General features: G+C 52.3%; 9 protein-coding genes across 9 annotated transcripts; 4 read left to right on the top strand and 5 right to left on the bottom strand.

Annotated features, from left to right (window-relative positions):
• CCOS01_12019 (ATP synthase F1) lies at nucleotides 1–2,581 on the top strand (the record flags this gene model as incomplete). The annotated part of the gene is made up of 3 exons (XM_060460169.1): nucleotides 1–211; nucleotides 289–810; nucleotides 873–2,581. The coding sequence occupies 3 exons, from the start codon at nucleotides 1–3 to the stop codon at nucleotides 2,579–2,581; spliced, it is 2,442 nt and encodes an 813-aa protein (XP_060309112.1).
• Nucleotides 2,582–3,036: 455 nt separating this feature from the next.
• On the bottom strand, nucleotides 3,037–4,683 carry CCOS01_12020 (phosphatase DCR2; the record flags this gene model as incomplete). The annotated part of the gene is made up of 2 exons (XM_060460170.1): nucleotides 3,037–3,809; nucleotides 3,867–4,683. 2 exons carry the CDS (start codon nucleotides 4,681–4,683, stop codon nucleotides 3,037–3,039), a joined length of 1,590 nt encoding a protein of 529 aa, XP_060309113.1.
• A 1,240-nt stretch (nucleotides 4,684–5,923) lies between these two features.
• Nucleotides 5,924–8,711, top strand: CCOS01_12021 (B-cell lymphoma 3-encoded protein; the record flags this gene model as incomplete). Its single annotated transcript, XM_060460171.1, has 5 exons — nucleotides 5,924–6,071; nucleotides 6,134–6,497; nucleotides 6,560–7,259; nucleotides 7,344–8,108; nucleotides 8,232–8,711. The coding sequence occupies 5 exons, from the start codon at nucleotides 5,924–5,926 to the stop codon at nucleotides 8,709–8,711; spliced, it is 2,457 nt and encodes an 818-aa protein (XP_060309114.1).
• A 398-nt stretch (nucleotides 8,712–9,109) lies between these two features.
• CCOS01_12022 (CFEM domain-containing protein) lies at nucleotides 9,110–10,736 on the bottom strand (the record flags this gene model as incomplete). The annotated part of the gene is made up of 4 exons (XM_060460172.1): nucleotides 9,110–9,545; nucleotides 9,645–10,320; nucleotides 10,388–10,523; nucleotides 10,626–10,736. 4 exons carry the CDS (start codon nucleotides 10,734–10,736, stop codon nucleotides 9,110–9,112), a joined length of 1,359 nt encoding a protein of 452 aa, XP_060309115.1.
• A 1,467-nt stretch (nucleotides 10,737–12,203) lies between these two features.
• Nucleotides 12,204–14,050, top strand: CCOS01_12023 (FAD binding domain-containing protein; the record flags this gene model as incomplete). The annotated part of the gene is made up of 3 exons (XM_060460173.1): nucleotides 12,204–12,457; nucleotides 12,538–12,738; nucleotides 12,802–14,050. The coding sequence occupies 3 exons, from the start codon at nucleotides 12,204–12,206 to the stop codon at nucleotides 14,048–14,050; spliced, it is 1,704 nt and encodes a 567-aa protein (XP_060309116.1).
• Nucleotides 14,051–14,626: 576 nt separating this feature from the next.
• On the top strand, nucleotides 14,627–16,042 carry CCOS01_12024 (uncharacterized protein; the record flags this gene model as incomplete). The annotated part of the gene is made up of 1 exon (XM_060460174.1): nucleotides 14,627–16,042. One exon carries the CDS (start codon nucleotides 14,627–14,629, stop codon nucleotides 16,040–16,042), a length of 1,416 nt encoding a protein of 471 aa, XP_060309117.1.
• Nucleotides 16,043–16,436: 394 nt separating this feature from the next.
• CCOS01_12025 (uncharacterized protein) lies at nucleotides 16,437–16,889 on the bottom strand (the record flags this gene model as incomplete). Its single annotated transcript, XM_060460175.1, has 1 exon — nucleotides 16,437–16,889. One exon carries the CDS (start codon nucleotides 16,887–16,889, stop codon nucleotides 16,437–16,439), a length of 453 nt encoding a protein of 150 aa, XP_060309118.1.
• A 1,037-nt stretch (nucleotides 16,890–17,926) lies between these two features.
• Nucleotides 17,927–19,384, bottom strand: CCOS01_12026 (uncharacterized protein; the record flags this gene model as incomplete). Its single annotated transcript, XM_060460176.1, has 2 exons — nucleotides 17,927–17,983; nucleotides 18,035–19,384. The coding sequence occupies 2 exons, from the start codon at nucleotides 19,382–19,384 to the stop codon at nucleotides 17,927–17,929; spliced, it is 1,407 nt and encodes a 468-aa protein (XP_060309119.1).
• Nucleotides 19,385–20,027: 643 nt separating this feature from the next.
• Nucleotides 20,028–21,780, bottom strand: CCOS01_12027 (amino acid permease; the record flags this gene model as incomplete). The annotated part of the gene is made up of 3 exons (XM_060460177.1): nucleotides 20,028–21,042; nucleotides 21,099–21,211; nucleotides 21,265–21,780. The coding sequence occupies 3 exons, from the start codon at nucleotides 21,778–21,780 to the stop codon at nucleotides 20,028–20,030; spliced, it is 1,644 nt and encodes a 547-aa protein (XP_060309120.1).
• Between the last annotated feature and the right edge of the window lie 529 nt (nucleotides 21,781–22,309).

Genomic DNA, 22,309 nt, shown 5'->3' on the forward strand with positions numbered 1-22,309 from the left:
ATGTCTTACAACGCCCCTTCCAACACTTCCATCGCCACCAGCGGCGCTCCTCGCGCTGCGGTCTGGAGCTTGAAGTCCTCCAACCCTGATCTCCCTGCCGAGTCTGCCATCTTGCCCGATGATGGCAGCAACGGCACTGAGTCCGTCTTCGACGATGACAAGCGTCGTCGCGTCGAGCCTCAGAGCTTTGCTGATGGTGGCAAGTTCCGATGTAAGCCCTTCAATATCCTACAAAACCCCCATCTGTAATCCCCTGGCATCAGGCAAAGCTGACACAAGGAACTCCAGCTGTCGTTAAGATCCAGGCTTGCTTCAACAAGGGCAACGGCAGCGTCTGGATGATGGGCTCCGGCTGGCTCATCAGCCCGGACACCGTCGTCACCGCCGGTCATGTCGTCTACGACTGGGGTCACCGCCTCCAGAGCGCTACGGAAATCAAGTGCTACATTGGATACTCTGGCCGCGCGTCCATTGGCACCCCCAATGTCCAAGCCCGTTTTGGCGAGCGTATCATCACCACCGCTGAGTGGATCGAGGCTGCTGGCAACCGCAGACACGATGTTGCCTTCATCAAGGTCAACCGTCCCTTCACCGGAAACCTCCGAAACATCCCGTTCAAGGAGACTCCTTTGTTCGCCAAGAACGCCAACATTGGTGTTGTTGGATACCCTGGTGACAAATACCTCGAGGGCCAGAACGGACAGAGCGGAGAGAAGGGTGCCCAGATGTACGAGGAGTTCGCGCCTACCGAGTATGACCTCAAGAAGAGCGAGCGCCACATGATTGAGTACCAGGTCTCGACTTTCGCCGGTAAGTTGACAAAGTGTCTCTTCTGCTCCTATGGTAACATGCTGACAGATACATGAAAACAGGCCAGTCTGGTGCCCCAATCTTCCAGGTTGAGAACAACGCGCTGGTGTCCATTGGCACTCACTGCTACGGTGGTGGTGGCGACGAGAGCAACTCTGGCAACTCCATCGGCGGCCCATATGGTAACAACTACCATGCTTTCCTCGATCTCTTCAACAGCCCCCAGTTCCCGCAAGCACAGCGCCAGGGTATCAAGGTTCTCACTGCCAACGGCAATGCTCGTCCCAGCAGCAACATCAGCGCCTCCAACGGCGCGCCCAGCAACGGGCAGGTCAAGAACGGCAGCGTCCCCTATTCCAACGGTTACGGCAACGGCAACACGTACAACGGTAACGGTAACGGATATTCCAATGGTGCCTCCAACGGACACAGCAACGGCTACAACGGCTTTCGCCAGGAGAACGTGTCTTCTCCCCCGCAGCCGACCCACTACAACTCGGGCACGGGTCTTCAGGAGAGCTCGGATGAGGAGGGCTTCTTCGATATCATCAGGTCGATCGCCAAGGTCGCCGGACCTGTCGTCTCGACTGTCACTCCTTTCCTTGGCCCCATTGGTGGGCCCATCGGTGCCATCGCTGGCGGCATCCTTTCGACTGTCGGAGGTGCCGAAAGCGCCCTCGAGGACGGCAACGCGACTGCCGCGGTCGAGACCGCGATCAACTCGGGCGCCACTGAGCGCGCGGTGCTCGCCGAGGCGTCGCTTCAGGCCCTACTGAAGCTCGAGGATACCCCCGAGACCGCTGAGATTCTCCACACCATCAACTCGAAGTACAACGCCTTCAGACCCAAGTTGGATGCCATCGCCAAGGTTGCTCAGCCCCAGCTCACTGAGGCTGGGCTTCACCTGGCTCATCGCCAGATGGCCAAGATCCAGGAACGAGGAGCCTCTGGATTCCAGGAATCTGATATCGAGCTTCCTCGCGAGCAGCTCAGGGGACTCCAGTACAACCAGCAGGGTTCGCAAGGAGCCTTTGTTCAGGGCCTTCTGGCACCCACTCGTCCGGTCTCGGGCGAGGAGGGCTTCTTTGACTCCCTCGGCTCCGTCTTGAGTAAGGGCATCAGCTTCGCCAAGCCCTTCATTGCGAGTGCCGCGCAGGGAGCACTCTCCGGCGTCATCGGCCGTCTCGGTGGTGGCGCAGAGTCCTCCTTCGACACCCCCGCCGTCGGCTCTCACGAGTATGCCACACTCCTCGCGTTCAAGCGTGCTGCTGCCGCAGAAGCCGCTCTGCAGACCCTCATGGCTCTGCCCAAGGAGAAGCTCGACCGCCTTCGCGTCAGCGAACCCCAAAACGGCGAGGAGGGTTTCTTCGACGTCATCAAGGCTGGTGTCCAGAAGATTGCCCCCTCCGTGCTGGACATCGCCAAGACTGCCATGCGCAAGGTCGTCCCCGTCATCGTCGACGCTGCTTCCCAGAAGATCAAGAGCGCCGTCGGACAGGAGAGCGCCGACTCGGCTCCCCGCAGCAACATCACCAGCACTACCAGTGTCATTAGGACCAAGAGGTCCGTCGCAGACTTGCTTACCGCGTCGGGTCAGTCCTACAAGGGAGCGAAGGTGAGCAACAGCCCTGATGATTCCGACCACGTGAACGCCACCCTGGAGGAGCTCCTCAAGTCCCGTGAGAGTACATGGGTGCCTTCGCTCCACAAGCGCAAGTCCTGGGACTCGAACGACGACGGCCTCTGCATGATGGACGACGAGGATCTTTGATTTGATGCGTGGATAACAATGTGCTAATTCGCTACGACTAACGACAGGTCATTCCCACGTACTGATGATGGATGAGTTGGTCACCCTTTACCGACTGTGGCAGAGGTTCCGGTTGATGATGCCAATGGCGGAGGAGCGTGGGATTCTTGCCATCGATGGCTTTTCGATTCGACTTCGCGAGTTTGGAACATCCACAGTCACACGAGGCTGTATTGTTCCACTCAGCTTGATTGGCTTGGACAATTTTGTGCTTGTACTTGTATCTGGTCTTCTATCGTTTGCAGGATTGTGTGGTGTTTGGCCTCGGACTTTGGCTACGCATATCGTACTCAGAGCCTGTGGTTTTCCCATCTCTCAATCCAATAAAATCACTGCCCTTCTAAAATCACATGACCAACACCGTATTGTGTATTGTTGCTCCTAAGACGTTTCTGCGGAGCATGGGATCTCGTTCTCTACAGGATTCTGCATGTCTTCTCGGTTTCTAACATTGTTGAGGGAGCTGTGATTCGGCCACCTTCTACAAGTACTACTTCCTCGAATCGGTTACCGGAGTACTCGATGCGCTTCCATGTCTTCAAATCGCCCTTGTTCGCGTCAATCTCCCAGACTCGTGTCCTTCTGTAGTAACGATTTTCATCATAGGAACAGTAACCCCCGAACCCGCTACCTCCATTGTAACAGAGCCACGGGCCATGCTTGACCGATTGATCGTCACGTTCTACCAAATGACCTCGCTGCAACTTCAGCAATAAAGCGCAGAAGTCGTTGACATGATCGTGCCCACAGCCCACCGCAGACACCTCTTCTTGCACCAGAGCATCGTAAAGATGCGTGTTGATGCTGGGGCCTTCGGTTGGTTCTCTCCGCTTGCCACCGCTTATCGACAAATCGTCTCCTGCGTATTCGGGGAAGGGTATGTGCATGAAAGCCAAAGAAAGAAAGGGAGAGCTAGCGTCTCTCTTTGCAATGCGGGTCTTTTTTAGATGCCGTGAAGTGGAGGTGAACCAGTCGATTTGACTCTGCTGGATTGGCTCGTAGTCGGGATTCTTGTCATTACTCCTGATTTGCCCATGAGAGTCGAAAAAGAAGATTGTTGCCAATGGGACCTGCTTTTCGTCGCTAGAAAAGAGTTGGAGATAGTAGTTGCCCACACCATCTACTGACTCGGGCCCAGCCTGTGCTAGACAAAATGGGAGATCTTGCAATATTGCCATTTGCTTTCCGCCTACGTCAACAAGTGTCAGCACAGAAAATTGAACAGAAAAAGTGCTTCGAGACATACGCGACAGCGCGTAGGTGCCCTCATCGTCATGATTTCCAAAAACCACCGCGAAAGGAATCGATCGACTGATCAAAGGTGACACAACCTTGAACAAAGGGGATTGTGTGTCTGGTATATCATGATGTACTTGGTCCCCGCTGAGAATCACCAAGTCGGGTTTCTCGACGTCCAAAATTTCCCCAATGAACTTAATCGTGTTCGGATCAGCTTCAATACTAGGTAAAGGTTGACCATTTGCGTCGATGGCATCGTTGCAAACTCCAGCACCCGTGACCATGTGCGTGTCGGAAATCTGGACGATCTTGAATTTTCCGTCTTTGTTGACACGTAAAGGCGCATTCGGGTCGTCAGGTCTGGGTATTGGTGGACCAAATCGCGCTGAAAGCCTCGGTGCGGGCACGTCCGGTTGATCCTCAAGTTGGAGGGGTGCGGGTAATAGTGTCCAGCCTGGTCGTGGGTCGACAGCATCCGTTCCGAAGAGAACGTCAATACCTGTCAATAATCTCAAATAGTGACCAGTGTAGTGACTTCTCAGGATCCAAATGCCGCAGGATCGTTGCTCCCAGCCGTCCTCGCCATCACCGGGGGGCTTCGTGGCGCCGACCCAGATATCCGTGATGACGCGATTGCCATTGGCAACATCGGCCCTATCCCTTTCTTCAAGGTATATCCATGCTGCCTGCTCGCCTGCGTGAAGGTAGAGATCTTTCTCGAGTCGATTCCATGTCCTCTTTTCCAGAGGGCAGGCGACTGGGACGCCAGGTGAGGCACAGGATGTGACAGATAAATCTGTTATCACGGTGTGAAGTTGCTTCATTTCTGAATTGGTTGGATGACGTCAAGCTTCGACCGAACGCCTCGCCGTTGAGCTCAGGATAAACGTGCAAAAGGAACAAAAAGAATGCGGGGCAAGCGAGTGTCATCATAGTGAGGTGGTTGCCTGATTCTAGTATCATGTGACCCAACATGCGCAACTTCCCGCCCTCGAATTGGTGAATTACTGGAGGCTGGCGGCTACCGGTATCCCATCTCTCACGGAACACCAACCAATGAGACCTAGACGACCATTGTGTAAGTACAACCAATCTGACCAAAAGCTCCGGGCGATGTGTTAGGACTCCACCAGCTCGCTCAGTCTGGTTTCGACCGGAGGCGGATCAAAATCTGATGGGCGGCGTCAGGGGGACGTATTGCCAAGCAACATCTCCAGAGGCTGGAAGTGGAAATATCCATATGCTCCAATGATCAATCGTGAGTGACAATACACCTCCCGTGGTGCTGTCCATAATCGCAAGAGTCGCGAAGCAAGGCGATCATGCTAGGGCTCTTTGTTCTTTTCTTAAATCCGCTTCTAATAACTTGAAATGTTCGCAGTCAACAGGGCATTGAGAAAACGGCCTCATGAGCCAGTCACCACCTCAGTCCACAATGTATCCTTTTTCGTAACATCAAGTCCTGAGGCGTGATGCCAACCATATTCGCAAATCCGACACACCGAAGGTCGACGGATGATCACTTGGAGCGGGTCATAGTGCGAAGAAATTGTCGCCAACGACTTTCCGCCCTGACTTGAACCAGCCACTCCGAGGGTCTTCTGGCATATCACTCGCGCAGGATAACACGTCTTGATCACACTGTTCTTGGTAGGGACCTTGCTCAACTACCAACCACACTGGAGAGGTCAAGTCGAAGGATCCCACTCCCGGTCGCTCTGTTGGTACTCTGTGTAGCTGAACAGCATGGAACCACCTGTACCACGTTCTGTAACGGCCATTGTGTTTGGCCCGCTGCTCCGGCTCCAGCGTTGATAACGACTGCCGACGCTGCCACATGAAATGGGCTGACCACCCTCCACACCATAGCCTGCCTCTGGTGTAATACAAGTAAAGAGGGCTGTAAATTTTCGATCTCTTAGAGAAGCCTGAAGTGGTTCCAAGGCCCGATTGTTGTCCTGGCGGTATGTTCTTCATAGAAGTGCAGAACTTTTCCACTTCAGGTGTGTAAAAGGATTCTCCTCGTAATCTTCAACAGAACGATGCGGACAACATCGCGCCAAAATGGATCCCTTGTCGATCACAACCAGCGTTCTCACGATACTTCAACTGACTGGCAAAGGCTCAGGGCTAGCTTTAGGCGCGCTCAAGTCATTATGGGAAGCACCAGAAATATTCAAGCAGCTCATTACCGATGCCGAGATATTACGAGGTGAGTTGAGCTTACCCTGCAGCTTGGTACGTAACAGTTCAGAGGCGCTAATCTAGCCATAGGTTTACTTCTGGATACAGAGGCCTGTCTCCGTAGCCGGCACAGAGATAGTCATGAAGATCCAATACCACCATCCATTGTTCATGTCCTCAAAGCCATCAAAGAGCGCGTGACAGAGTTTGAATTGCTTGTTCAGTGGGTGGTCACAAGTAATCGCGTCGCTATCTCAGCCAGAACTAATGGTCTTTTTGAATGCATCAGCACCCGAATTTCGTGTCGGCAAACCGAGGATGGAAATGTTGTTACCAAAGTCAAGCGAGCAAGGATGCTGCAATCGGAAGCCGATATCCAACGCATCAAGATGAACATTCGAGATTCATGCGATATTTTACGGACTCAACTCGATTTACTTCAACTAGACAACAAGTAAGTGAGCCATTGATCCAACGATTTTCGAAAGCCAAGCTGGCATGCTTACCCCGCAACAGAGAGCTCCTCACAACAACAGTCCTTCAAATCCAGAGTGTAACAGTCGCAAGCCATAATGCCATTTGTGCCCTGCAAGAGCAACAGCATAAAACCCAAAAAGACATGCAGATCGGCTTTCAGAGTTTGAACGCTATGCAACATAACCTTCTTCGTTCCATGCAGCCTCTGATTGAGCAGGCCCAGAGCCTGAGTCCAGGACAAATATCGACGAGCGAGCCCGATTTACAAGTGGCCAACAGCGGGGTATCAGCCAACAGTCCAGCTGTTCTCATCTCTGCGAGTGTAAACTCGCATCGATGTCCGCGAGGGTGCCGATGCCGATGTCACACCCGGGCAGCGGTCCGTACACCCCCGTGGCTGAGAAACGTCGTCGGCCAGCTCCACTGGAGTTTCGACTCGTCAATATCAATGCGACCTTGTAACTATGCACCATGTAGGAAGAGCCTGAGTAAACACAACATCACCTGCTACTTCCCACCCTGGCTGGTTTCGAGAGCGATAATGGCTTCCGTTAACATGGAGAACGTCTTCGATGCTGGGGCAAAGGTTTCAGTCAACGTGCCGCTGATCGTCCCGGAAGAGGAGCATATTGTCTGGCCGCTCGTGATGGCCGGAAATCTCGGGCAGTTGCGGGAGTTACTATCGAAAGACCGGAATCTGATGTATGTCAGGAATCAATGGGGCCAATCCATTATGCACGTAAGACTACTCAAACTGCATTCCGACGTACCTTGTGGAATACCTTAGTGCGGAATCGTGCTGATTTACTATCTCGAATGCCAGGTCGCTGCTAAGATTCATCAGCCAGCCGTCTTCAACTTCCTCAAGAATGAAGGCATGGACGAGAATCTCGCAGATGAAAACCAAAAGTCCGCAGCCATCACTGTCCTTACTCGCAGAGGAAGCCAAGAATACAACCTCCCAGTTGATACAGAGGATCTTGCCGATAGGCTAGGCTGGACCAATCTTCACAAAGTCGCCGCTTTGGGAGCGCGACATGGTCAGGAAATAACGGAAGCCCTTCTACGAGAATCCGAGTACTCAGATATCAACACGAAGGACATCCTCGGCCGGACTCCGCTCCACTGGCTAGCTGAGAACGGCAAATCAGACGCTATCCGGCTCATTACTCAGGACCCATGGAGCGCCGATGTCCAAGCCAGAGACCTTTGTGGGTTCACGGCGCTGCACTGTGCATGCTGGGCGGACGATTTTGATAGCATCGTTGCACTGCTCGACGTAGGGATAGACGTCAACGCCCTTGATAAGCACATGCGAACACCCATGATGCACATGAGTAGTCCGAAGATACTGAAGTACTTGTTGCGCAAGGGGGCTGATGTGCACATCAGCGATGATGAAGCGGCGAATATCATGCATCATGCTTGTGTGTCCGATCAGGAAGACCTCGTCGAGATTCTACTGAGAGAATACAGTCACTTCTTACTTACCAGGAATCATACAGGCGACACGCCGCTCGGGCAAGCCATCGCAAACAACAGCCTTGCAGTATTGAAGGTGATGGCTCCTTACCTTCAGGGCTTCCCGGTGAGTCTTCCGCTTTACTATTTGAGATAAGGTAGTCCGTATGCGGTACTATCAGGGGTAACTCAAGTCATTTCGAAGGAACCCGGTGATAACCGCGATTCTATCAAATTATCTCTTTGCCAGGAATTGCAGTCTCCGGTGCCTAATGAAAGTTTGATGCAGCCCGAAAGACTGAGCCTCTTGAACAACAATAAGAGGAGCTTGCTCCACCTGACAGCTTTACATGGGAGCACGGAGGCGATGGACATCCTAGCATCCGCCAATCTCTGTGGCGTGGATACAGCGATCAGAGACAAAGATGGGCACACTCCCAACGAGTGTTTCGTCAGATGCCGCGACAACCACTGCGCCGTTACCCGTAAGCCATTCGAATCAGAGAAGCTTGCATGGTTCTCATTGATGAACTCTGCACGAGGGCAGGAGTTGCCGTTTCAGGGTCTGACGGGACAAGACGCCGACGATGAATCGACGATAGTTGCATCTGAAGATGAGTGGGGCCATAGGAAAATATCTACGGCCAGCTATGTGTTTACTGATCCGAGTGGCGGTGAGGTGTCATCTGACGAAGAGTTCGTAGATGCGGAGTACGAGGTCCGGGAGTAAGCAGAAGGCTAAGATGAGACTTGTCACTCGGAGCCGACGAGTTGCGTTTAGAATGTCGATCTTCGGGACGATACCCAGGCTTGGATAACAAATCGGAGATGTGGAATCGAGGGAAATGCTCTATCAATTCGATAGAGGTCTCTTTCGGTCATCTCGGCAGTGAGTAGCTGGGATCAGCAATACCCACCAGTACACTCGGAGTCTCATGAGTCCCTTGCAGCCCTGCCAGTGACCCTGGCCTCGTTCATTGTCGAGTCATTAGCGCTCTCCAAAATGGCGATCGGCACTGCAGCTCGATCGCATTGATCGTAGTATGATTTTTAGAACACGGATTATTTCAAAATTTCTATAGATTCTCTCCCGCGAACACCCGCTCGAATAGCAGATTCTGAAATCCACTAACGATGAACTCTTCCCGGCTTCTGGAGATTATTCATCGGCACAAGATCCGCCTCGTCGCTATCACTATAGGATACCGTAAACGTCTTCTGGAACTTGATCTGCCGATCATGCGCATCGTGAACGGAATTAGACCGGTCAACGGTGACTACACCAACAGTCCGAGCCTGGCTGCGCTGAGCGGCGTTCTTGGACCTGACGTCGCTCCCATACTGCTGGTAATATTGACGTCCCTTGCTACGAAGTGTCGAGCCGGACATGGCCGGGAAGATCTTGACCAAGATCATGCGGATGGACGGCAAGCACGCACACATGATGCCTACGCAGATCTCAATCGTGCTCCACACGCTAACGTCGATAAAGTCCATGGTAGCGTTGGATCCCTTTGCAAAGTCGACCAGGGACTGCAATCGGATGATGCTCACGACGGTGACACTGATGCGACGTTAGTTTTTGTTTTTTCTCGCACGGAAGAAACAATCCAAGACCCAGCAACCCCAGGTCTTGGTAGTGTGCGCGAGTCAAGAAACTTACAATGTGCCCACGATGAACATTAACGCGACTCCGACCTTCTTCTTCCAGTGCAGTCGCAAAGCTCGCAACTGCCAGAGGGGAATTGCGAGCATCCATAGATCCAGCGCGATGCTGATGGCGGCGTTGGACCAACTGATGGCGTTTGCGTTTGCGCAACTGCCCTCGTGCATGCGATCCCACTTGACCCAGAAATAGTGAATCGGCTTGCACTGAAAAACTGCAGTGATGACGAACGCGAACCCCCAGACAATGATGAAAATTGTCGTCGCCCAGAGAACGCGCTGGACCTCTCGCGCGGGGAAGATGCGCATGTAGAAGAAGATAATGGCGAGCTTGACCAGCGTCACCTGCAAGAAGTACAGCCAGGCCATGATATAGAAGTAAAAGAGGACGTTGGTGATTTGCTCAGGCGTCAGTGTCCAAATGTCTCTTCCCAGACCGTTCGCAGTGGTTCCATGAACAGTGATGACGGCGCTCGGCATGGCTGCGATCAACGTCGCCATTACGAACCAGTCATCCCAGCCGACGTCGAGTCCCGCGAGAAAGATCTTGTATCCGAACCGGCTGAGAACGCAGACCGCTGCCAGGATGGCCATGACGTTGGAGAGGACGACATATTCGCCGGATCGATTGCGCACGGGAGCGCCGCAGTTTGTCAAGCTCGCATTCTTCGTGGCTGTAGTGAATTCGAGTAAGCCTTCATGACATTCATCAACGGAAGAAAGGGACAATCAGGGACTTACCGAGAGCTTCTGGTATCGTGCAACTTGCCGAGACACACAGCGTGACGTTTAGTTGGAATTGCTGGTTCGTGCAAATACAAGTCTGGTTTGTGGGAGCACAGTAGCCGCCACCAAAAGCGCTAGCTATGCATTTTGTCTGTGGGAAGATGCCCAGCCGGTTAGCCACTTTTCTCCAACGGTTTTCCCAACGGCGCCCCGAAATGTCAAAATGTTGCAAGGGAGAGAGGAATAAACTCACAGCGCATGCCGGATAAGTGAGTTTGGTGGCAGAAATCGTCGTCTCCTGCGCCTGTACGGCGACGAGGATGCCAAGGAGCAACGCCAACACGAGGCGGAAGAAGGATGCCATTGTTGTTCACGGGCGGGCAAGGGCAGCAGCGGTTCCGTCTTGGAGGATTCCCAGAGATCCGGAAGATCTTCTCTTCATAAATGAAATCGGACGGGCTTCTTGCATAGATTACATTCCTGGTCCTCCATGTGGCAGACCGGCCACCTCCCAGGTTTGGTTCATCGCCAAGTCGCCAACTCTAGTCGAGGAATTCCCAAGGGCGCGCCATAACTGACCACTAGTCCCTTAGTCTACCACTTTACCCGACTCTCCCTTCGCTTCGAGGGGACGATGATACGCTGTTCCTTTGGTCCAACACTTTCTGCGACACGAACCGATGCAGCTACTTCGGAGCTCTTGTCTACGAAGTCCTCCTTCGAGACTAGGGTACGTTAGGGAAAGCTGATACTGCCCCCCTCTTTAGCTGGAACTTTTCCGAACTAGCCGTCCGGTTTTCTGGTTGGTAGGTTCTTGGCTTCCCCCAAACGGGAACCAACCCCGTCGTTCGCGCCCCCGGCCAAGCAGCCCCTGCAGGAAAAAAAGGTGCAGCAATGCATCGAAATCACCGGCGGCACAGCAGCGGCTGACGTCTGGGTCTCGGAAATTAGTCCCGTTACTAGATCGCGGGTGAAGGAATCGTTGGAGAATATTCCTTCAGTGGCGCATTTTTTGACTCAGTATTAGATCTGGTAGCGGTGGCTTTTTTTTCCACACCTCTTGCGGTGGCTTCTGTGGTAATTGTGATAAGAAGCGCTTGAAGCCGCCGTCTTGGAGCTAGAATGCAGGAGAAGCTCGTGTTGTCGTTTTAGTCTCTGTTTAATTCAACCTTAATCATTGGGACTTCATTTAGATCTGTGGGCTCCAAGCTGGGGGAGACCAAGAACTAGTCGGCCCCCACGAACAGATTGACACTGGGCTTGTCATTGTCGGGGCCGCTTGGTGTCTCATCCGTTCTCTGTCCCTCACCCCGGTCGACTCCGGCCCCACGGTTGCGCAGAAAGAATGCGGGTGCTCGTCGGATGTCACACGCCTTAATAGGAAGTTCCATTATTCTTATGAAGGGGACCCCGAAAAAGCCCTGTCTCGGCCGACATGGTTTCTTGCCGTCCGCGTACTCCAGACTGTCAGTCGGACCGGTTTGGGGCATTGCAGCCGTGAGTCTATCGATCTGGAGGTTACCAACACAGTTCCAACGCAGTTGCCACATACGACTCTGGATAACGCAGTTGCAATGCTGCCAATACAATCCGTATCGAGTTCGAAAGGAGGCGGAGTTTACATCCATCTCGAAAAGCCGAGGCCCTCGTGCTTCCAGGGGTAGAGATGTTGGCATCCCGCATGATGGATGCGAGGGATATATGAGTTCCAGAACCAGTCACACTTTTCGTGGCTTGCACCTAATCTGTCACCCACCCCTCACTCTCTCTCCCTCCACCTCCTCTCCCATCTCTAGGCCTTTTGACTGCTTGCCCAACTCAAGTCATCAACATGAGGCTCTCTTATCTGGCCGTAGCCACCGCCTTGGCTACCATCACAACAGCTGCAGCAACCCCCAAGCAGCAATGTCACTGCCTGCCCGGTGACTCTTGTTGGCCCTCAGTCTCCGCCTGGAACCTGCTCAACGCAACCGTTGGTGGGCGTCTGGTCGCCACCAAGCCCATTGGATCGCCCTGCCATGATCCTACATACGATGCCGCGGCTTGTGCTGCTCTGCAGTCATCCTGGACCAACCCCTTGACACAGTAAGTCCCGTCTATATCTCGGTTTACCCCCTCAACCAACCTGTTCCAGACGGAGTGTGTTGCTGACATGATTGTTTTAGCATTCCCTCCTCGTCTTCTGTTATGCAATCTTACTTTGCCAACCAGTCCTGCGACCCTTTTACTGACAGAGCTGTCCCCTGCACCCTCGGCAACTATGTCAGCTACGCTGTCGATGTCCGCTGCACCGCAGACGTCAGCCTTGCTCTCACGTTTGCCAAACTCAACAACCTCCGAGTAGTCGTCCGCAACACCGGTCATGAGTGAGTAGCCTGATCTCGACTACAAGCCCCGCTCCACAGTAGCTGACAGCTTCCTCTCTTTAGCTTCCTTGGACGTTCTACCGGTGCCGGGGCCCTTGCGATCTGGACCAACCACTTGAAGACCATTGACTTCTCAACATGGTCTGACAAGTACTACACCGGCCCGGCCGTGAATGTCGGTGCCGGTGTCCTCGGTTACGAGATCCTTGAGGCTGCCCATGCAAAGGGTCTTGCTGTCGTCTCTGGTGAATGCGCCACAGTTGGCCTTGCTGGCGGTTTCACTCAGGGAGGTGGCCACTCTGCCTTGTCAACTCAGTTCGGTCTCGGAGCCGATCAGACCCTCGCCTTCCAAGTAGTCACCGCCGACGGTAAGACTGTCGTCGCCTCTGCGACACAGAACACCGACTTGTACTGGGCCCTCAGCGGTGGCGGCGGCGGCACTTTCGGCGTCGTCACTGGCCTGACCGTCCGTGCCTACCCGGCCCAAACCGTCGGCGGTGCTGCCTTCCAGCTTCTCGCCGCGACGACCACGCCCGAGAAGTTCAACGCCGCTGTCTCCAAGTTCCACGAGCTGCTGCCCGCCATGACAGACCAGGGCGCTTTTGCTGTCTTCCTCCACAATGCCCAGTTCCTCGTCCTTCGTCCCTTGACTGTCTGGAACTCGACTGCTGCCTACGTTCGCGACGTCGTCCTTGCGCCCTTCACCAAGGCCCTTCAGGAGGAACTTGGTATCACTCTGGCCGTTGCTTACAGCGAGCTGTCTTACCGCGACCACTACGACCGCTACATGGGTCCTCTTCCCCAAGGCAACCTTGAGGTGACGCGCTACCAGTTCGGTGGTCGTCTTATCCCCCGCGAAGCGATCGAGAACAACAACGCAGAATACCAAAAGGTCGTCCAGAACCTGACCGCCAACGGCGTCCTCCTCGCCGGTAGCGTCGGACACTACAACAAGCCCGCCGGTGCGCCTGAGAACTCGGTCCACCCGGCGTGGCGTAAGGCCGTCATGCAGCTCCAGCTCATCACCAACTGGGACAATGCTGCGCCGTGGGCCGATATGGAGGCTTCGCAGAAACGCATGACGGAGGAGTTCATGCCTTGGATTACGGCTGTTACTCCGGGTAGCGCTTCGTACATGAACGAGGCTGACTTCAGGCAGCCGGATTGGCAGAATGCCTTCTTTGGTACCAACTACGCCAAGTTGCTCACGATCAAGAAGAAGTATGATCCTGAATCGCTCTTCTACGTCCTTAAGGGCGTCGGTAGCGAGGCGTGGACTGTTGCAGCCAACGGACAGATGTGCCGGGCTTGAGTAGTATCGCTATAGTTGACATAATCATATTAATACCTACCTGCTACATGGAACTTTTCAATGTGAGGTATCTTGCAATGCGAGCCACGTTAAGTTATGGAAGAGTTCGAGGTGGTTTCGCGTCCGGTGACTCTGAACTAGATCCACGCACTGGTGTTGGTATTTATGTAATACCTCCAGGCTATGACAACAATGTGTCTAGCGAATCGACGGACATGGACGTAGGCTATCTCTAGGGTTGAGGATGTTCTCTCCAGTCATTGTACAAATTGCGGTAGCGAGTCTGACCGAATGCCCCCTCCTTTGCGTCACAAAGAAGATCCAATCAGTGCTAGTCTGTGGCAGGATACCCGCTCACGTGCATCACCCTACAGAGCCAGTTTCTGCACCCTTACTAATGTTGTCTAGTTTGCTGAGGTTTCTCACATGATTGCATCAACAAGAACCACGTTCGCTAGTTCGAGGACGAGATTCGCAATATCATAGCTGATCTGGGCCGCGTTTACTCAACGGTCCAGTCACACAAGCACTCTGTCACTCTCAGATCACCACGGGGTCCACCGAAATTACAGAACCATGTCTTTGACAGATGAAATCTACCCTACGCTGAGTCGCGAAACAAAATCAACCAGGCTCCTGCAAATTCAGCCCCAGCAGGAAGACGAACCCTTGCAATGCACGCTGACAACACACTCGCTTAACGACGCTCCTCCGTTTATCGCTCTCTCATACGTTTGGGGAGCGCCTGAACCAACACACAACATAACCATCAACGAAGTTACATTCCGGGTGCGAGAGAATCTATGGCACGCCCTCCAACAACTGGAAAATATCGCCAACAACGACGAAAACTGCATCTCACAGCAGAAGAAGTCCGGCACGGTATTACCAAAATACTTCTGGGTTGACGCGATTTGCATCAACCAAAATGACAACTCGGAGCGCGGTCATCAAGTCGGCTTGATGAAGGACATTTTTTCCATGGCACACTTTGTGATTTCGTGGATAGGACAGGAAGAAGGCGAAATCGCCGCCATGCTTGAATATCTCAAGGGCCTCAAGCACACTGCCCGAAGGGAGAGGAACCACTACCTTCGCTCACAGAAGCGGAAGTTCTCATTTAAAGACGCAAAGTGGTTTGTGTCACGACCGTATTGGTCCCGGATATGGATTGTGCAAGAGTTTACTTTGGCTAGAGAGTTATGGGTATTATGCGGATCTGTCGCCATATCATGGACTTCCCTGCAACAGTTTCGACCATTTGGCATATCTGACCAGACAAATCTTGGGTTCAAGCATCTCTCAAAGTCGGAAAGCCATTACAGCATCGAGCCCCGTGTCAACAGCTGTAGAGAGTTATCAAAACTCCGACGGTCGTGGCAAACAGATCCGAAACGCCCTTCCTTCACAGACAAAGACCCCGGCTTTGGAGCGAGACCCAAATTGACCCGCCTTCTCGCCTTTTCGAAAGACTATCATTGTACGGATCCTCGGGACCGGGTGTATGGTCTACTGGGGCTGACAGAGGAGGACGGCATTCAAGACCGATTGCCAGCTGACTACAACATTACGCCGTTCCAACTCTATCACCGAGTGATCAACCATTTGAAGAGTCAAGGGCAGTCTTTTCTCCCTCACCTGTTTCGTGACAGGCTAGCTCAGGGACTCCAAATATGCGATCACGACAGTCTGCCAACGTCTACGTTTCTCTACGAAATAGTGGCGAGCCGATGTGTGAAAAGACTCCTGCACACTGGTGCAAATATGTGGAGAGAGCAATTTCTAAAGGAAGTCACGGGGTTTCTAGAGATTGCGGATGGAGATGGTGATGCTCATGCAATGTTCTCCAGGATCATCTGCGGAATGAGCTCCTTTCCTTCCAACGAAGACCCAACCACTTGGGCAGAGTTTGTTGCAGCTCTAAAGAATGCTTTGAGAATTAATGACAAAGACTTATTGAAGTTGCCGACAATTGAAGTTGATAGCTTTTAATGAGAGGTCATGAGCAAAACCGCGCGAGGCCTCAGTCTAGATTTTGAAGCGTGTGTTGATATTTCAGTAAGCCCGTCGAGACATCATGAGATGTTCCAGGGTGAGATTCAAAATAAGTCGAGGAAAGCACTGCGAAAGGGCTTGTGATTGATATGATTCAGAGTTGCTACCATAGTTGAAATGATGTGTTCCATCGCTCGAGAAGCATCTGGGCATCGCGTTTCAGCCATCAACCGGGCTAGTTCTTCGAGGCTGTCATCTCTCTAACATCTTACCAGATGAACGATTCTCATTTAATATGCTTGACAACGACGCGTTACCCAGTCTTCGCAGTGCTCCCCTTCATATGCTCGCTCGTGTTCCTCGACACAGTTTCAGTCAGGTAACGTGCCTTTCATCCCTGTGGATGCAGAATACCATAGTCAACAGCTGCCTCAAACACAGAATTAACATGCGTAACGTGGCTTACAGAAGTAATCCCCAGCCCACCATACAGCCCAACCGCCCATGAGCTCAACATTCGGAGCAGCGCCTTTCCCGGTTCACCTTCCTTATAGCAAACATATCCATCGACAATACCACAGTAAAGACCTGAAGTCAAAAGAACGGTGTCGATAGCCTCGAAGTCGCCTCTGGCATAAAATGTGTAAATCAGCAGTCCAATGACTGATGTGCGTGCCGAAGAAAGGCTGAAGGTAGCATGAGCGGTTGGGGACGAGGCGATTCTATCCGGAAGGCCGAAAGCTCTAATTGAACCAGCGGGGTTGAAGAGCGCGAGTAGTCCGCCAAAAGTGGTGGTCGTTGCGACAAATAGGGGGAAGATGTGGCGGGGACTTATAGAAGCCATTGCTAAAAATTGGATAATGAGTCTGAACGCGGAGTCGGGAAGCCTTGCAGTCATAAGGCAACCCCGGACAATGAGATAAATAAGTAAGGATGACAAGTCAATTCTCATCTAGAAGGTTGGAGAGGTGATCAAGTCTACCTTAGGCAGCAGTGTAAGCTGACAAGTAAGCTGCTTACATATACACTTTGCGCCACAATGTCGTTGGTGCAAACGTCGATTTTGAGGATGGATTCAAAAACAAGTAGATAGATACCTACAATCGCTTTTGCTAATAGTTGTAACTCATTCTGTCTTGAAAGTTGGGTTTGTCGAAAGCCTTGCCTCTTTATCTACCGTATGTAGACTTCTCGTGAGCAGTAGGACCAAAAACATGCCACTCCCGAATCTCCTCAGAAACCCACCTCTGTCATATTTCCTGGGCATTGATTATTCTCGTAAATTTAATCTCGAGGCTTCAGACTTTTGATTAATTTCTTTCTACTTCAGGCTTTTGAGGTCCACGAAGCTTCGCTCCTGACTCTTCAAGCCCTGGTTCCTCTCTCAAAGAACGCAGAGAGCCGAGAGACAGCATCTCAGCCTCGAACCTTGTAGGAGAACCTCTTTCGATCTGCGGTAGCTCTAGTGATAGAAAATGCCCTGGAAAACAACAGGAGAAGAGTTAGACTAGTCACTGTGTACGGCTGCGACATTCCATAATATCTTCCAAAACTTCGTTTCGCTAGACGAGTGGAACATGCAGGTATAGGCTTGAAACTTTCTGGTGTGAAGGTCAATTCAAATCTGTGGTATCGCCCCAAAAGTCGTGGTAATACTGGCAGCACCAGAGGTCATAGAATGAAAGACGATTGGTGCGTATTGAAGATTTCTGCGGGAACTGAAAGGTGATCGGGTGCACTTGAGTGACACAGAGTCACATGGCTAACTTGATAGATCATAGCTAGGCTTAGTACAATGAAGTGGCCTTTGGCCTGCAATTACATAGAGTACCTCAGGGGAATCCTAGTAGTTGACTGTCAAATGAAGTGATTTTTGATGTCCTAATTCGCATCTTGGGCTTCCTCGGGGGAATTGAGTATCATGAGATAAAGTGCGTCCTGCAAGGAAAAGTCAGACAAAATCACGGTGCCTTGGAAGGGGGTTCTTACTGAACTCAAAGTCTTTCCCTGGCTATGAATTCGATGCTTCAAGACAGTACTGGTGTGCTCTGGCTTCACATCCGTTTGCTGTGCCTCCTCGCGAGTTGTATCCTCATCTATTTCGGCGGTAAAGAAATCGGCAGTGAGGCTTTCGACTTCAACCTTTCCTGGTACAAATCCAAGGCTTGAAGATTGGTTGAAAACAAAATCCCAATTAGTAGCTTTATTGCCACTCAGAGAAAATAATTCATGCCTCGTCCTTCCTGGATGCGTCGATACTCCGCATTTCAATGTGGACTGTCCCTGTCGGCCCTCCCCGATGTTTCCGTTTTCGCACTTCTCTTGTATCACTTGCCCAAGTCCTGTTTTGTGCTCGCGTTCGATGCTCGGACTTCTTCTCCGTCTTGATCGATATGAGTGTCTCGCAGGCAGACGATGGCTGTCTAGATCCGGATGAGAGTTGTGCTCGTCGTAGAATTCGAATTGCGAAAGTTCGGACCATCTGAAATCCCTCAATCTCCCCACTACCCTTGACCTCAATTTCAACCTTTTCTCCCGGGTTCGATCAAGGATGTCTGTTGATACTGCTGTACCTCCTGTCTCCTGTGTCTTCTCAGGCTCCTTCGGCTCTGTCCGTCTGCACGTGACAAGAACGCAAACTAGGCCTCTTGGACGGAACAGCTCTTTGTTTGCCTTTTGCAGAATTTCAGTCATTGCGCTGCGTCTTGTTGTATGCTTTCTATAGCTTGACGCCACGCCTATCGCCATTGGAAGCAGCGTGGGACGCGGTATGGTGAAAGCCGTCATGTTAGCGAAGCCTTTGATATCCATGGCATGGTCTCCTGGTGGTCTTAATTGCTCGTCTACTCGGTTCAGGTTATCTATACATCTCAAGAACTCCCTCTTCTCGATGCCGCAATTTTGTAAGCCCGGGGGGTAAGTTGGTGTAAATTTTGGTGACAATGTTCTGGATAATCGCTGTTTGATGATGATCGGATACGCTAGTCGAGGCCGACTGAAGGTAATCGTCGGCAGTTCAGGACCGGGGGTTAAATTGTTGCCAGGCAGTCTTGGGATGGCATCTTTTAGGACATCGAGATATTGCTGCAACTCTCTAGATCGGGGTTGATTTCGTTCTTGCTGCTTAATGAGGTGCCTTTCGGAGATTCTTTGAATAAGAGCAAGACTTTGATTCCGATCTTCTTCGTCTGTGCTCCGTATTTTTTCGTATTTGCAAAGTCCGAGTGATGTAGAGCCAGTCTCTTGAGTTGACTGCGATTCGCAGCCGTCCAAGAAGCCTATGGGTTGGCCGGGAACCCGTCCAGGTAACGACTCGGTACCGTATGCATATGCCGCCATCTTCTGAATGACTTCACTGCGTCCGAATCTAGCTCAACGCCACTGACCTATGAGGCATTCGGATCGATTTCGGCTTTGCATTGTGAGTGTAAAATCGAAAAGAAACCAGGAGATTTTCAATGTCGAATGATGTCTGGGATCCTCCGGACAAGCCGGCGGACATACCTGTGTCTGCAACACATCCCGACCCTGGATATGCGCGCGGCACGTTGTGGGATGACAAGTGAGACACGCTACTAGTTTGAACTTTCCAGCGGTGTTCTCCGAAAGAGAAGATTACGTGCATAACCGAGTCCGGAGGTCAAGCGCGGCGAGTGCGCAGGCGGGTGCGAATGCGACGAAGAAAAAAAGGGGCCCGGGTGCACTCCCAACTCGGACTTCGGCCCTCATCAAAGGTGAAAACCGACTCCGCCTCCAACGGCTCACATAAGTTCGACCAACCAACCCACAGATCTAAAACAAGATCGCTATGCGATAGGGTATTGTTGTCCTTACTGCATCTCTCATCCCATCGGGATCTTGAAGATCATTGAAAAGGGCACAGCATTTCCTTTCAACGGACAGTGTCTAACTAAATACAGCCATCTTTCCGAAGCGCCCATTCTTCGGGTTGATACCGAAGTCCATGATCCATCTGATGGCTTCAAAAGCTCTTGAGCAACCGCCTCCACCAAGGTAGCCTGTCCAAGTCATGTTCTCCAGTCTCAATTTCTCGCGACTCATCCAGATCGCGCCGGCGACCGGACATCAGATCAATCTCGCCCACCCTCCAGAAATGCGTCTTATACCAGAACTTGTATCCAAACCAAATGATGGGAAACAAGGGTAACAAGATGTAAGCATCGACAAATGATCCAGCATCGAATGGTGCAAGGGTGGTCCAACCTTGTACAACAGCCAGGAAAATGTTTGCCGCCAAACCGAAGTAGGCATTCCACGGATACCATAGCGAAACGAATGGCAGTGAACTCTCCGCATGGCCCTGAGCCTTCCACGCTTGTCTGAATCGGATGTGGATGAAAGATATGGAACCCCAGACGAGGAAAGTCGAGACACCGCTGAGGTTAACGATGTACGAGTACGCCTTGCTGGCGCCTGTGCTGATGTTCATCATGGACAGCGCGCCACACAGGTTGGTGAACACGATAGCCGGGATGGGGACACCCCGGCTATCAGTCCTGCCCAAGATCTTGGGCGCCTTCTTATCCTGTCCCATGTACAGAAGGGTGCGAGATCCGATGTAGATGGACGAGTTGCACGCTGATAAGCATGTAACAAAGATGAAGGCGTTAATCAAGTGCACGCCCCCTTCCCAGCCGGCGTTCTGGATAGCCACCGTCATGGGACTCTTCACGGCTCGGGAGCCCCCGTTCACGAGCTCGTCGGCATTAGCCGGGCATGTAAGGCCGAAGAAGAAGGCAGAGCCCATGTAGATGAAGATAATGCGCCAGAACACCTGGCGAATCGCGAGTGGCACGGCGACCCGAGGATTCTTGGTCTCGGTGGCGGCGACGGCGACAGACTCAACACCGGCGTAGAATGTGGAGCAGAAGACAAAGACTTTGGCGGTACCTCGGAAGCCGTCGGTGAAGGCGCCGGGGTCACGCCAATATTTGAAGCCCAGGGCTTCTTGTCCAGGGATTCCGCCAGCGGCGTATCTGTGTTCCAAATTAGTTTGTGTTGATCGGAATTGGTATTGTGGATGGTGACTTACACGATGGAGAAGAGAAAGTATGCAACCAAGCCAATTAATTTCAGCAAAGCCAACCAGAACTCAGCCTCTCCGAAAGCCTCGACTCCGAGCAGCTGGAAGCCAAGGAAGAGTGTCTGAGTGCATATTAGCGGCGCTGTTCTCCAAGATGTTCATAGAAAATGCATACCCAGAAGATCAGGAAGTAACCCCACAGCGGCACTTTGTCACTCCAGAAGACGAAAATGCTCGACAGCACGTTGTACTCATTGGCCAAGACACACATCCAGATGATGTAGTAATTCCAACCCAGCGCAACACCGAACGCCTTGTCGACAAACCGATCAGCCAGCCCAGTGAAAGCACCACCGCTAGGATACAACGTCGTCAACTCGCCCAAGCTCTGCATAATGCTAAACGCAATGACACCAATGACGCCAAATCCGATGAGCAGGGCGGCGGGCCCGCCGTTGGAGAGCGCGCCGCCCGCACCGATCAGGAGACCCGGCCCGATGATGCCCGCCAGAGCCATCATGCTGAGGTGCCGCGTCTTGAGGCCTCGCTTAACGCCGCTGTGCGGGTCAATGGCCGCGAAGTCGGCGTCCGCTGAAGTAGAGTCATCGGCATAGCCTGCGCGGCCGACGCGTGCGTCCTCGATGACAGGAACGTCATCGCTGTCCTTGTCGTAAGCTCGATATCGTGACATTGTGGCGACGGGCTTTGTAGAATGGTGCAATATGAACGCGAGGGGGCGGAGGATTTGATAAGTCAATGATCCTGCCAAGATCAGACGGTATCAGTGGTCCAGTACGGTCTCAGTCGCTTATCAGTCACCCCTCTCCCGTCTAGAAAGTTGGAGATTCGCAAGTTGAGTGTTCAATGTTGTTTGAGGTTGGGAGAGATATTCCAAACTCATGAAGGAATTCGACCCGGCCCTTTGGATCGGGATTTCGAATGCATTACCGCGAAGTAATGGCCGGGCCACTGCAGTCGAGAAAATCTCGTCATATCAAAACGTGTGCAGAGTGACACCGTGGTGATGGCGGATTTGCGCCGCGGGATCGCGTCATCGCCTGTCCTTGTCTCAAAGTCTCTCCAATTGGGCCATCGAGGGGCTTCAATGGTTCGGGACCCGCTTACATGCCGTTTAGTGCGGGGGGCATCCCGACCTCTTTCACGATCTCTTCCTGTTTAGGAGATTCTATTAGACGTTGGTATTCAGTCACCATGATGGC

This window comes from Colletotrichum costaricense (genome assembly GCF_030867565.1).
Source record: "Colletotrichum costaricense strain IMI 309622 chromosome Unknown Scaffold_14.1, whole genome shotgun sequence".
NCBI classification, from domain to species: domain Eukaryota; kingdom Fungi; phylum Ascomycota; class Sordariomycetes; order Glomerellales; family Glomerellaceae; genus Colletotrichum; species Colletotrichum costaricense.